This window comes from Dasypus novemcinctus, chromosome 17, assembly GCF_030445035.2.
Source record: "Dasypus novemcinctus isolate mDasNov1 chromosome 17, mDasNov1.1.hap2, whole genome shotgun sequence".
Classification (NCBI taxonomy): domain Eukaryota; kingdom Metazoa; phylum Chordata; class Mammalia; order Cingulata; family Dasypodidae; genus Dasypus; species Dasypus novemcinctus.
The window spans coordinates 14896318-14909619 of NC_080689.1; the positions used below are offsets into that span (position 1 = coordinate 14896318).

A 13302-nucleotide genomic window follows, 5' to 3' on the forward strand; every position below is an offset into this window, starting at 1 on the left:
CATAGACCATTGGCTAGTTATGTAGATTCAGGCCAGTGTGGCTTTGTTGAATGAACTTACCTTTTTTTTTTTTTAAAAGAATTATTTATTTATTTATTTATTTTTAATTTATTTCTTTCCCCTCCCCCCCAATTGTCTGCTCTCTGTGTCCATTCCCTGTGTGTTCTTCTGTGACCACTTCTATCCTTATCCATGGCACTGGAAATCTGTGTCTCTTTTTGTTGTGTCATCTTTATGCATCAGCTCTCTGTATGCGGTGCCATTCTTGGGCAGGCTGCACTTTTACTTTCGCACTGGGCGGCTCTCCTTATGGGGCGCACTCCTTGCGCGTGGGGCTCCCCTACGCGGGGGACACCCCTGTGTGGCACGGCACTCCTTGCGCGCATATTCACTGCGCATGGGCCAGCTCCACACGGGTCAAGGAGGCCTGGGGTTTGAACCTTGGACTTCCCATTGGTAGGCAGACACCCTATCCATTGGGCCAAGTCCACTTCCCTGAACTTACTTTTATACTGAAATATTTAAAACCTGCAGAAATGTTGAAATATATATTTAAAACCAACAGAAATGTTGAAAGTATAGTACCATGAACATCATATACCCTACATATCTCTTATACACTCATATACACCACCCTTTTTTTTTTTGCCATATCATTTGGAAATACTTGCAGACACATGACACTGAATGAAGTTTCTTTTAATCATATACATCTTTGACATTTGCAACTGAATACTTAGGATGGTTCATGATGTGACTCCCATGTGAGAGTGTGTGTGTGTGTGTGTGTGTGTGTGTGTGTGTGAAGCATACACAGTGGGGAAGGACAGTGAAGGAGTCAGAGCTAAGAGATGGTTTTGGAGAGACTGGAATTCCTAAAATGTTCTTTCAATGGGTGACATGTTATATCAAGTTTGAATTTTAATATCACTTCTGGTAATTGTAGTATCATTTCTTGAATTAAAAGCTTTCTTCCCATTTTGTTTAATGGTTCAGTTAGCTTTAAACTCTATTTCCAAGAGTATGCATTAAAAGGAAAAGTTTAATTCCCCTTCCGCCTTGAGTATGGGCTGGACTTAGTGACTCATCTTCTAACAGGAGCATCAAAAGGGTAAGAAGATAGTAACTTTGCAGTGGAGACCTGGCAGACACCACCTTAACCAAGTGATCAAGGTTAATAACTCCAAAAACAAGTTTATATTGATATCATGTGACCCAGTAGGATGCCACAAGAAGGGCACATTATTACCTCTATGGTATTCTTCCCCAAAATCTGTAACCAGTCTCAGTTAAACCCATATCGAGGACTCCGCAAAATACCTGACTAGTCTAATCTTCAAGGGTATCAAGGTCTTGAAAGATGTGGAAAGACTGGGAAACTCTCATAGTTAGGAAAAGGCTAAAGAGAAGTGACCACAAAATGCAGTATGAGAGAAACGGACTTGGCCCAGTGGTGAGGGCGTCCGTCTATCACATGGGAGGTCCACAGTTTAAACCCCGGGCCTCCTTGACCCGTGTGGAGCTGGCCCATGCGCAGTGCTGATGCACGCAAGGAGTGCCGTGCCACGCAGGGGTGTCCCCTGTGTAGGGGAGCCCCACATGCAAGGAGTGCGCCCATAAGGAGAGCCGCGCAGTGTGAAAGAAAGTGCAGCCTGCCCAGGAATGGTGCCACACACACGGAGAGCTGACACAACAAGATGATGCAACAAAAAGAAACATAGATTCCCGTGCCGCTGACAACAACAGAAGCGGACAAAGAAACAAGACACAGCAAACAGACTACCGGGGTGTATTAGGTTTGATAACTTGTCAATGGTTATATAAACAGCTTTGAAAACCTATGGTCCCTGGGCCAAATCTTTCCTGTCATCTGTTTTTGTATAGTATGTGAGCTAAAAATGGCTTTTACATTTTTTAGTGTTTGGGGAGGGGGGAATCAAAAGTAGAATAATATTTCATGGCACATGAAAATTATATGAAACTCAGAGTTCAATGTCCAGAAACAAAATTTATGTATCATCTATGGCTGCTTTCTTGTTACAAACACAGAGTTGAAAAGTTGATATAGACACCATGTGACTGGCAACACCTAAAATATTTGTTATCTGGCCCTTCACAGTGAAAGTTGCCGACCCCTGATGTAAGATGATAACATTAGAGGAATGGGGTGTGGGAACTCTTTTCTCTCTTTGCAACTCTTCCTGTAAATCTATAATTTAAAAGTAAAAGGTTTTATAAAGAAAAGAACTCCTGGTGTGACTGTATCTTGGCCTACCCCATCATGATCTGTATTTGAATATTTATTCATGTCAGGAAATTTTTGCCATCTGGACACAGATGGGGAGCAGATGTGGCTCAAGCAGTTGAGCGCCTGCTTCCCACATGGGAGGTCCCAGGTTCAGTTCCCAGTGCCTCCTAAAAACAAAACAAATAACAAGCAAACAAATAAACAAAAAGACCTTGATGGAGACAAGGAACAGTAGGTCTTTTGTCAAGTTGAAGTGGAAAAAAATAGCACATTATCTTATTTAGTGCCTAAACTTCCTCTCTCAGAGCATTCTTATTAAACACAAAAGCAAAAATTTGTTGCATGTATTAACCTACCCCAATTATGTAATCCTTTGCAGAATCATTTCTCTAATCCATAATCTTTTGTCTTTTATTAAAAATTGAACTGCTCCCTTACAAGCTTTATCCTTAGTTGATCCTGTAATTATCTTTACTACCCGGTACCACTGAAGCTGAGGCTAAATTCACAGTCCTGTGTTATTTTTCAACCATTGTCTTAATTTTTTTAATTTTTAAAAAAAGATTTATTTATTTATTTATCTCCCCTCCTCCCCCCCCCCCCCCAGTTGTTTGCTCTCTGTGTCCATTTGCTGTGTGTTCTGTGACCACTTCTATCTATCCTTATCAACAGCACTGGGGATCTGTGTTTCTTTTTGTTGCGTCATCTTGTTGTGTCAGCTCTCCGTGTGTGCAACGCCATTCTTGGGCTTGGTCTTTAAGTTCTGATAGAAACTCGTAAAATCTTAGAAAAGCTTAGAAAGCCAGATAATTTAATAAGTCTAGATAATTTTGTCTGTTGCTCTGCCTAAGAAAGGTGGTGAGATACAGGGGGAAAAGCGTAGGCTTTGGTGTCAGACAGGCTCGGGTTTGAATCCCAGCTCCACATTGGGTGGCTGTGGCACAAGTTTTTAATCTTTCTGACTTCCAGTCTTCTCTAACAAGGAGATCAGGAAACATGTCTCAGAGGGTCATGAGTTTGAATCGAGGTAACTTGTAAGGCACCCGGGAAATTAGCCCACTCCTTCCTCCTTTTCCCAAATGCTTGTACACACTAAACCAGGGTTTCTCATCCTCAGCACTATTGACATTCTGGACCAAATAATTCTTTGTCATGGGACCCATCCCATGTGTTCTAGGATTATTTAGCAAAATCTCTGGTTTCTACCCACTAGGTGCCAGTAGCCCCACCCCACCCACGTTTGTGATGAACAAAAATGACATTGCCACATGTCCCCTGGAAGGACAGAATTACGCTGGGTTAGGAACTACTGTACTAAACAGTGAGGGTGTACCCCTTCAGATAGGCTATGTTCTTGAGTATGGTGATGGCAAGTGGGTCCTAGGAAGGAATGTTCCCCACCTTGTGGAGGTAAAGAGACAATAATACCCTACACAAAACAAAAACCTTTTTATAGTCCTGTCGCTCATGATTTGACTGCAGTCAGACTTAATTCTTACGCTTTGACTTAATTAGAAAGTATTTCTAGAAATACTTCACTTAAGGAAAGACCTTTAAGAAAGCATGTTTTTTTTCTGTCTAAATGAACCCAAGAAGATAGGTTTACCATTCCTGGATAATTTATCACTCAAGAATTTGTAATGAAAATAATATCCTCATTTAGCAAAAAACAAGATACATTTTATATGTGGTAATAAGAACTGGTTTCCCAAACAGTTTCCTACTCAAAAACTGGCAACTTCATAAAGTAATTCTACTTCTGCATTTTATTTTTAAATAAATTTTATGTTTGCTATTATAAAAATTATTCGTCTTTCCATTGAAACCTGTATCAGAAGATAGTTGACCATGGTAATCATAAAAACAATGTAACTTGTTAAAACAACAACAGTGGCCTAACTTAAACCACCAAGGCTAAGATGCTCCATCTCAGTTTCCTATAAGTCTCTTGCTGGCAGGGTTCACGTGTCTTATTTTACTTCATATTCCTTCATCTTGCCCGAAATGTAGTACTTGATACATGAATAAATGCTTGTAATTGCTGATTTTAGAAGACTTGGGTATTATGTTTGTGTTTTTATTCATGAAGTAACTATCAACAGATCCCTATTTGGATCCAGGTGTTGCACTAGGCGTTTTACAGACTTTGTTGTTTTTCTTTCACACCAACCCTGCAAATTAGATGTTATTATTCCCAACTTACATATGGTCAGTTCGAGACTCAGACCTGCCCAACAATTAACTGTTGAGTAGGTAGTAAAGTCAGGATTTTGTCTCAGATGTCTTAACTCCAAAAGCTGCATCCTCTTCCATTGTGATGCCCTGCCTCTCACTGGCATTTTAGTGTTTTTTTAAGGAATAATAGTTCACAGTTTGGGCAGGTATACACCCATGTGTGCTGATCATTCAGTACATACTTAAGGAAGGCCTACAATGTATGTCATGCTGTCTAGGCCACCCCTATGTCCTGGCTCCACAATTAGGTACAATTTTCAACATGATTTGGGTAGCACCTGACAGCTTTCATGGTTTATCATTTTCAGACCAGTAAAATTATAGAGAGATCATACAAACAGGTTATATATGATTGCTGATTTTTAAATGTGATAGTTCAGTTATCTTCAGAGGAAAATCCATTTCCATTAGTGCTGGCTTTCATAAATTATCATTCATCTCCAAACATCCTCTAACACAAATGAAGAAATACCAAATCACTGATGGCATGAAAAAGCTGATTAATGTCATTTCCAGGGGAAATACCCATTTGACCCAGAGACCCTAACACTGCCTAGAGTGGCTTCTAAATTAAACTTTGTGACATCCAGGATTATCTCCAATAAAAGGAGTACCTTAATTTTTCTCGCAAGAAAATACTTGAGGAAGCGAAATGGAACCAACAGTTGCAGAGTGATATGATTCAAAAGTATTACAGAATGGTAGATGGACCAAACCAAGACCAAGGACTTGGTGTGCTGCCATTTTCCATGTGAGATGGTCCACATACCATGCATGGGGTCTTTGTTGATGTTTCAGATTTATTTTCTCCTCCTCAGTTTGAATTTCCTAAATGCGTCCCTTTTTCCCTCTCACAAAATGCATAACAGGAAAGACCCATTTATGATGAGTGATTCAATGGAAAGATGTTTCACAAAGAGATTTCTTCACCCGTTTCCTCTAATACTGTATCCTGATTGTTCAGGAAGGCTGAACCGTGAGAATGGAGGACTGATTGGGGGAAAACTTTCCAATTAGATGAGGTGTTTATCTGCTGACCTAGTCTTTTCAAAGCGATTCCTGACAAACCAGTATAAATCATCAAAGTAAAGATTTTCAGCATTTGCAGTTGGCTTAACATGAGAACATCGGCTAAATTTCCAACTGTGCTTTCTGCAAAATAGTAGAATTCTCTTTTTCCCCAAAGAAAATCCACACAGAACTCTAAAACAGTTCAAAGCAGAGCTCTTCTTGTTTGGAGTTCATCTTCCTCTCATTGAATAACCCATTTGCCATATGTGGTCAACCGTAGAGTTCTTAGGAATTTTGTTTAAACACTATTGATTTGGAGTGTTACTATTTCTTAATGGCTTACTGTATTTCTTGTTTTACACCTGTTTTGGGATTTAATATGTAGTTATCTAGAAAGATAGTATTTACAAATTTTTTATTCTTTGAAATTTGTGATTTCTGATTTTTCTTCATTTTATATCCCGGAGTTTTACTTCTCCCAGGCTCAGAAGTTGAGCCATAACTAACTGCATAACTAACACACTGTAAAAAAAGGCAGCTCATTATAGCAAAAGTAGTTCCCTACTTGGAATTAAAGCAGGAGTCCTCATACCATGGTAAACATCTGCAGGGGATTTGCAATATGAATGGTTTCAAGTGAACAGATTTCTGGCCCCTTGTATTCTGGTTTCAGGGGTTTTGGTTTCTGGATCCTTCTTCCTAAAACTGATTTGCCTGATGAAATACTTGTATTCATACTGGCACTGACTTCTCCCACTTTATAAAAGAATCTCTCTCTTATGATAATGTCTTACTCCAGGACATCAACAAAAGGGCTTCATCAGGATTCCTTAAGCTTGTGAGGCTTCCAGGTCTTTCCCTGCCTTACATACTTTCTTGTTAAGGATGAAACATGGCTCTAGAGTTGGATGTTCTATATTTAGATGTGTGGTGGAGTTGGAGACTGGTGGGAGTGGTCACACCAGCTTTCCTTTCAGGACTTTGTCTTTTTCATCCCCTAATTTCAAAAGAACTCATACTTTTAAAGGGAGAGTCCTGTGAGAGCCAAGTAAAGAGAGCATTGGTGAGAAATGGTCGTCATGGTGTGTGTTATGAGCCAGAACAAACAGCCAAAGCAGTATAGGTTTGTGATCCTGATGAGGCACTGAGAGGTCAAGCAACTTGTCCAAGGTTACATAGCCAGTCATTGGTTTAGCCAGGATTTGAATCCAGGCAGTCTGGGTCCACAGTCAGCATTTTTACTCTTTATGATATACTATGATATAGATATATATTTTGAGTTATATATTGATATATTTATTCAAATTACAGTCAATCCTACTTTTATTTGGAGTTATTCCTAAGGTTTTATACTTGATTTCTTTTTTTAATTGCTGCTAAAATAGAAGATTTGTGTACATGTACATAACATACATTCAGCAAAGGAACGTATCTCATTTTATAAATAACTTCTACTTTGGGCTACACATTATAATGCATTATTACAAACTGAGTTTTGAATAACAGCATATTGATTTATTATCTACTATTTGTAACTTAAAAATGGATATATTAATATATCAGAGCTTATTTGTTTGAATTTTTAAAATGAAATTAAGTAAGGGGAGAGTGAATGTGGCTCAAGAAATTGGGCACCTGCCTCCCACATGGGAGGGCCTGGGTTCGGTTCCCTGTACCTTCTAAGAAGACAAGCAGACGTTGAGCAGACAGATGAGGGAGCCATCTCGGAGGGGTGGGGGATAAAAATTAAAAATAAAGACTTTTTCTCGCAGAAAATAAATCTGATGTGGCTGGCTTGACAGTGACTACTGGTTTTGCCAGTTAAGCTATCATGGATATTTTAAATATGTGGAATGGACTAAATCTGCAGCCAATTGAGGAAATCGAGTTGACAGCTGCTATATCATTCAAAATGTATTTTTATACTCAGTGTGATTTGGGACATGTAGCATGTAAGGAGTCCAAATAGTCAGTGGCAGATATTACTATGACAATTCCCATTATTTATGTGACAGAGATTCCTTAGCATATAGTTAGCTCTAGTAATGATTGAAGTGATGAATGCACAAGTATGTGATTATACCAGATAACATTGATTGTGCACTTTGGGTGAATTGTATGCTTTATTAATATGTTTCAATAAAATTGATTTGTTTAAAAAAAAAACAGACCTAGAAAGTAGAAAATAGACCTAGAGTTAATTAATGCTGATGCCTGACTCATTCTAGCAGTGAATCATATTTACCCATGGATTCAAGAAATAGTAAAGGGGAAGCAGACATGGCTCAACTGATAGAGCATCCATCTACCACATGGAGGGTCCAGGATTCCCCAGGGCTTCCTGACCTGTGTGGGAGCTGGCCTACATGTAATGCTGCTGCACACAAGGAGTGCCATGCCACGCAGGGGTGCCCCCACGTAGGGGGTGCTGTGCCATGCAGGGGTGCCCCACACACAGGGAGTGCACCCTGCAAGGAGAGCCACCCATGTGAAAAAAGCACAGCCCACCCAGGGGTGGCGCCACACATACGGAGAGCTGACTTAGCAAGATGATGCAACAAAAAAGAGACGCAGTTTCCCAGTGCTGCCTGATAATGCAAGCGAACACAGAAGAACACACAACAAATGGACACAGAGAGCTGATGAGGGGGGGAAGGGGAGAGAAATAAATTAAATAAATCTTTAAAAAAAACAAAAGAAATATAAAGGGAAGCAGATGTAACTCAAATGGTTGAGCACCTGCTCCCCATGTACAGGGTCCTGGGTTCAATCCCAGTACCCCCCCAAATGAAAATTTAACAAACACCTAATCCAGAATATGAAGAATTTTAACCTGTAGAGACTTACAGATTCAGAAAGTAAAACTGATTTTAAAGTTTCGTGTTACATATGCATTTTAATTGCAGAGAAGTATGGTACAGAGCACAGTTAGAGTTAAGTGTTTTAAAAATTTTAATAGGATAAAATTCTGTGGGGAAAGTGAAATTGAAATAGTCCAAGAAGAGGCATGAAGGATATAAAATTTCCAACTCTTAAGAAAGAATATGTTTTTTAATGGGTTTTAGTCAGTATCAAATCACTATGGAATTTTTATTCCATTGTGCATATTTAAAAGAGATTTAGAATGGAAAGTTGAGTGTTAATTTGTGCAGAATTGGTTAAAAGTTTGTTAATTTTCGGAAATGAATAGAAAAGGTGAAAGCACATCCTGATGTTTGTAACTAGCAGTATTATTATGTGGGTATGACTGGTTTAAAAGGAAAGTCCAGGGGAAGCGGACTTGGCTCAGTGGCGAGGGCGTCCGTCTACCACATGGGAGGTCCGCGGTTCAAACCCCGTGTGGAGCTGGCCCATGCGCAGTGCTGATGCGCGCAAGGAGTGCCCTGCCACGCACGGGTGCCCCCTGTGTAGGGGAGCCCCACGCGCAAGGAGTGCACCCCGGAAGGAGAGCCACCCAGCGCAAAAGAGAGTGCAGCCTGCCCAGGAATGGTGCCGCACACACCAAGAGCTAACACACAAGATGATGCAACAAAAAGAAACTACAGATTCCTGTGCTGCTGACAACAACAGAAGCGGACTAAGAAGAACATGTAGCAAAATGGACACAGAGCAGACAATGGGGGAGTTGGGGGGTGAAGAGGAGAGAAATAAATAAATAAATCTTTTAAAAAAATAAAATAAAAGGAAATTTCAAGGTCATTTATGTTACTACAAGGAAAGCTAAGAAATGTAACATGGGACTGCATAGAATACGGAAACTTCATATGAAATATCAATATGGATAATATTGTATATATGAAACTGTTTTTCTTTGAAACTGAACAAATATATGTTAGTGGTACAAGATAATAATAGCAGGCAAAAAAATTGTGCCAAGTGAAGGAAACCAGACACAAAATACTACATATGGTATGATTCCATTTATATAAAATGTAAATATAAATCAATTTATGGAGGTGGAATTAGTAGTTGTGTAGAACTGGGGAAGAATAGAAGGATTGAGAGGTGACTGCTAAGGGGTGTGGAGTTTTTCTTTTTGAAGTAATGAAATTGTTCTAAAATTTTTTGTGGTGATGAATGCACAACACTATTACACTGAGCCATTGCTTGTACACTTTTTAAAAAAAGATTTATTTATTTAATCCCCGCCACCCCCACCCCCGTCTTGTTTTCGTGCTTGCTGTCTTTTCCCTGTGTTTTTCTGTGTCTGCTTGTCTTCTCTTTAGGCAGCACCGGGGAACAGATCCTCGGACCTTCCGGAGTGGTGCTGTCTCGGCTCCCTGGTCTGCTGTGTCTCTTATTGTCTCTCCTCTCTGTCTCTTTTTGTTGCATCATCTTGCTGTGCCAGCTTTCCACGTGGGCCAGCTCTCCACTTGGGCCACCTTGCTGTGCAGGCCTGTAGCTTGCATTTCACCAGGAGGCCCTGGGAATCGAACCTTGGACCTCTCCTATATAGGTGGATGGGAGCCCAATTGCTTGAACCACATACATTTCCCTGCTTATACAATTTGAATGGATTGTATGGTGTGTGAATATATCTCAATAAAACTGCTTTTTTAAAAAAGAGATTCAATGGTTATGTTTATAAATGTTAATATTAAAATATGCTAGAATCCTTAATCTCTCTAAATATTTAAGCTTAACAATGAAAAAGGGAAAAGTTTAGAAGTCAACCTAAAAAATGTAGGAGAGAATTTCTAGTTCCTTTAGGGCAGGGCTTCTTAACAGGGGTCCATGGCTTGAATTGAAATTCAGAAAAACCTTATTCTTGTGGGGACATGTTGGCGTGGGTGTGATATAGTTATTAAACAATACACAGTATAGGACTTAGTAAGGGGTCTGTGGAACAAAAAAGGTTATGAACCCCTGTTTAAGGAAAAACAAAAAAAGAGCCCCTGCTTTAGGCAGTTTGCTAGTTACCAAATTAGAGAAACTCCAGTTTTAAAATTGGCTGGCTCTTTGACCTTGGATAAATTGCTTGTCCTCATATTTCCTCACCTGCCAACCTGTGGCATTTTGAGATTATTTTATGAATCCCAAAAAGAAAAAGATTATGTTTGTAAACTAATCTATTCCTCTGGGTGTGATACCCTTTGATTGCATTAAATCCAGCTGAGATGTCTTTGATAAGACTACTTGGTAAGATTGGACTTTTTGGTTTGACTGTGTCAGAGGGCGAGACTCAGCTTGAGACTCCTACCCCTTGCTGGGTCTGATATAAACACTCACTCAAGAAGACACACACAGGATAGAATGTTGTCATTCTTGCCATGTGACAAAAAGGTTCTAGAAGTCTCAAATAGCTAAAGCCCCAGGGAGAGATGGACCATTGCCTGATAGCTTACAGCTGACCTTGGGAAGAGAGCCAAGACTGATCGAGGAAGCCCTGAGAGACAAGCCTTATGTCAGCCTGCAGCTGAGATCAGGGAGAAGCTGGGCCCGCAGAGCCTGGAGAGGAACAGGAGGCCCAGTGGGAGAGGCTGAAACCCAGCAGAGATCGCCCGCCATCTTGCTTTAACATGTGGCAGCTGACTTTGGTAAAGTACCTCTTATGGTTCCTTGAGTTGGACTTGCCACAGCCTTGGGATTACAAATTTTTACCCCAAATAAATACCCTTTATAAAAGCCAACAGATTTCTGGTACTTTGCATCGGCACCCCTTTGGAGGACAGGTACACTAACAGGGTTTTGGACTGTCTTTAAAAAATACTTTGCAAAATGTAAAATGTTATGCAACTGGAAAATACTATTACACATTTTGAGTCAGTTACACCCTGCTCATTCACTGCTTAGACTGCTGAAATGTTCTTCCTGAGGCATTTCCACCTGTAGCCCGAAACCATTTCATGACCATTTATAGCTCTCCCTACTATGCCACACTCCAGTGTTCTATCTTTTCCTGAGTATTGGTAGTATTCTCCTACATCTTTCACTTAGTAACTTGAGTGCAGATGATAGGGGTTCCTAATATAGCAGCCTAGGAATGCTTCAGGGTATTTCTGAATCCTCCAAAACTGCATGCAGAATTTTGGGTATGTGCATGTTTTCTGAAGAGAGGGACCCAGAGCTTTCATCAGATTCTTAAAGGCAGAATATATGAACTAAAAAACCATGAAGCATAATTACCATACTTTGGAGGCAAGCAAGGTTACCATACTTTAGAGGCATATTCTGTATATCATTGTTCCATTTCTAAAATGGAGGTACATACAAAGGTACAAAAGTACATTTGCTTTTAAAAATCCAAGCAGAATGATAAATTCTTAGGGCAGAATTCTTAGCTCAAAAACATCTTTCCTATATGTCTCCATAGAATAGTCATAGTCATTGTGGAATTGTTTCATGTTTATAAGTTGATGGTACTTTCTATTTCAGTTCGAAGGAAGGAAGTACTGTGAACATGATTTTCAGATGCTTTTTGCTCCTTGCTGTCATCAGTGTGGTAAGTTTTAACCGCTGAATGTAAAGTTAAAAGTTTCAAAATAACTTTAACACTGTTGAAGTATCAATGGTAAAAAAAATTTTTTTTTCTGTTCATTATAAATAACTAATGGATGCTTTGTCAATCCTCTTCCCTGTTGTTATTATATAACAGACTGCAACAATATCAAAACACAGAAAGAATAGATTTTTAAGGACATCTTCTGTAAGGGTACTTAGGGACAAATTAGGACTTCTATTGGTTTATCTTTTTGAATGTTCTTTTTGCCTCCTAATGCAACCTTTATCTATTTGGTTTTGAGTTTGCCAGGAAAGAGATAAGAAGAAGGCAATCAATTTTTGATTCCCTGGCCTTTTTGCCACTGCACTGGTTACTAACAGCTCTACTAGAAGGTTTCCAGAAATTGGAGAAACTAAGTAGAACATTCTAAAGGTTTAACAAAAGAAGAAATTAAGATGAGTTACAATAAAATACACTGAGGATTTCAGTTGTCTTTGTTGACAATGACCAGAAATAACCAAAAGGCATTCAAGAATACCTAACACATAGTTTGAAAAAGGAAAGCCAGATTCAGAAATTTGATAAGTAGCCTCAAAAATATGGCTACAGAGTAAAATACTGGGTTCAAATGAAATAAAAGTCCTTTTTTTTCCCTCTAATGTGGTGCTTATTCTGGTATGCATACACCAATGTCCGTAATTGTGAAAAAAGGTTGAAACATACTTCTCCCTAAAGCTTTTTTCCTTGCTGCTTTAAGGAGTAAGGTGTCACACTGGACATCCTGTACATGTTATTTTCCTACAGGTGAATTCATCATTGGCCGAGTTATTAAAGCCATGAATAACAGCTGGCATCCCGAATGTTTCCGCTGTGACCTCTGTCAGGAAGTTCTGGCAGATATTGGGTTTGTCAAGAATGCAGGGAGGTAGGAGTTTCTCGTCCTCGTCAGATGTGGGTGGATAAAACAACTGTTATAAGATCATGCATATTGCCCTTTTGAGAATGTAAGGCAGTGCTCTAGGAAACTGAGCTTAGAGTAGAGGAACTCCTAACCTCAGTGATTACCTAATGCCTTCTAGGAATGGGCCATAGAATATCTGTGAGAGAGAGCGTGGCTGTTAATTCATTTCAGGGCCACCAAATGGGAGATAGGTCCATAAGATGGAGTTTCTTGAAAATCAGTCAGATTTTTAGAGTGGGAATAAATATTTACAGTATTGCTCTTATAAATACTGTTTATACTGTTTATATTGATGAATTTTAATTATTACTTTGGTTTTTGTTTATTGTCATTGTGTTATGGTTACTGAAGGCTAAATCAGAAGGATATTTAAATAATTTTTCTTGTAAAAGAGCTTTATTCTGC

General features: G+C 39.4%; 1 protein-coding gene across 13 annotated transcripts in view; it reads left to right on the forward strand.

The window, feature by feature from the left end:
* LIMS1 (LIM zinc finger domain containing 1) overlaps positions 1-13302 on the forward strand; it is a 157168-nt gene that overhangs the window by 130309 nt on the left and 13557 nt on the right. For all 13 annotated transcript variants that reach the window (XM_058278310.2, XM_058278311.2, XM_071208750.1 and 10 more), the window contains exons 3-4: positions 11870-11936; positions 12741-12861. In XM_058278310.2, coding sequence (XP_058134293.1) covers positions 11870-11936; positions 12741-12861 — 188 coding nt within the window. The remainder of the gene's footprint in view (positions 1-11869; positions 11937-12740; positions 12862-13302) is intronic.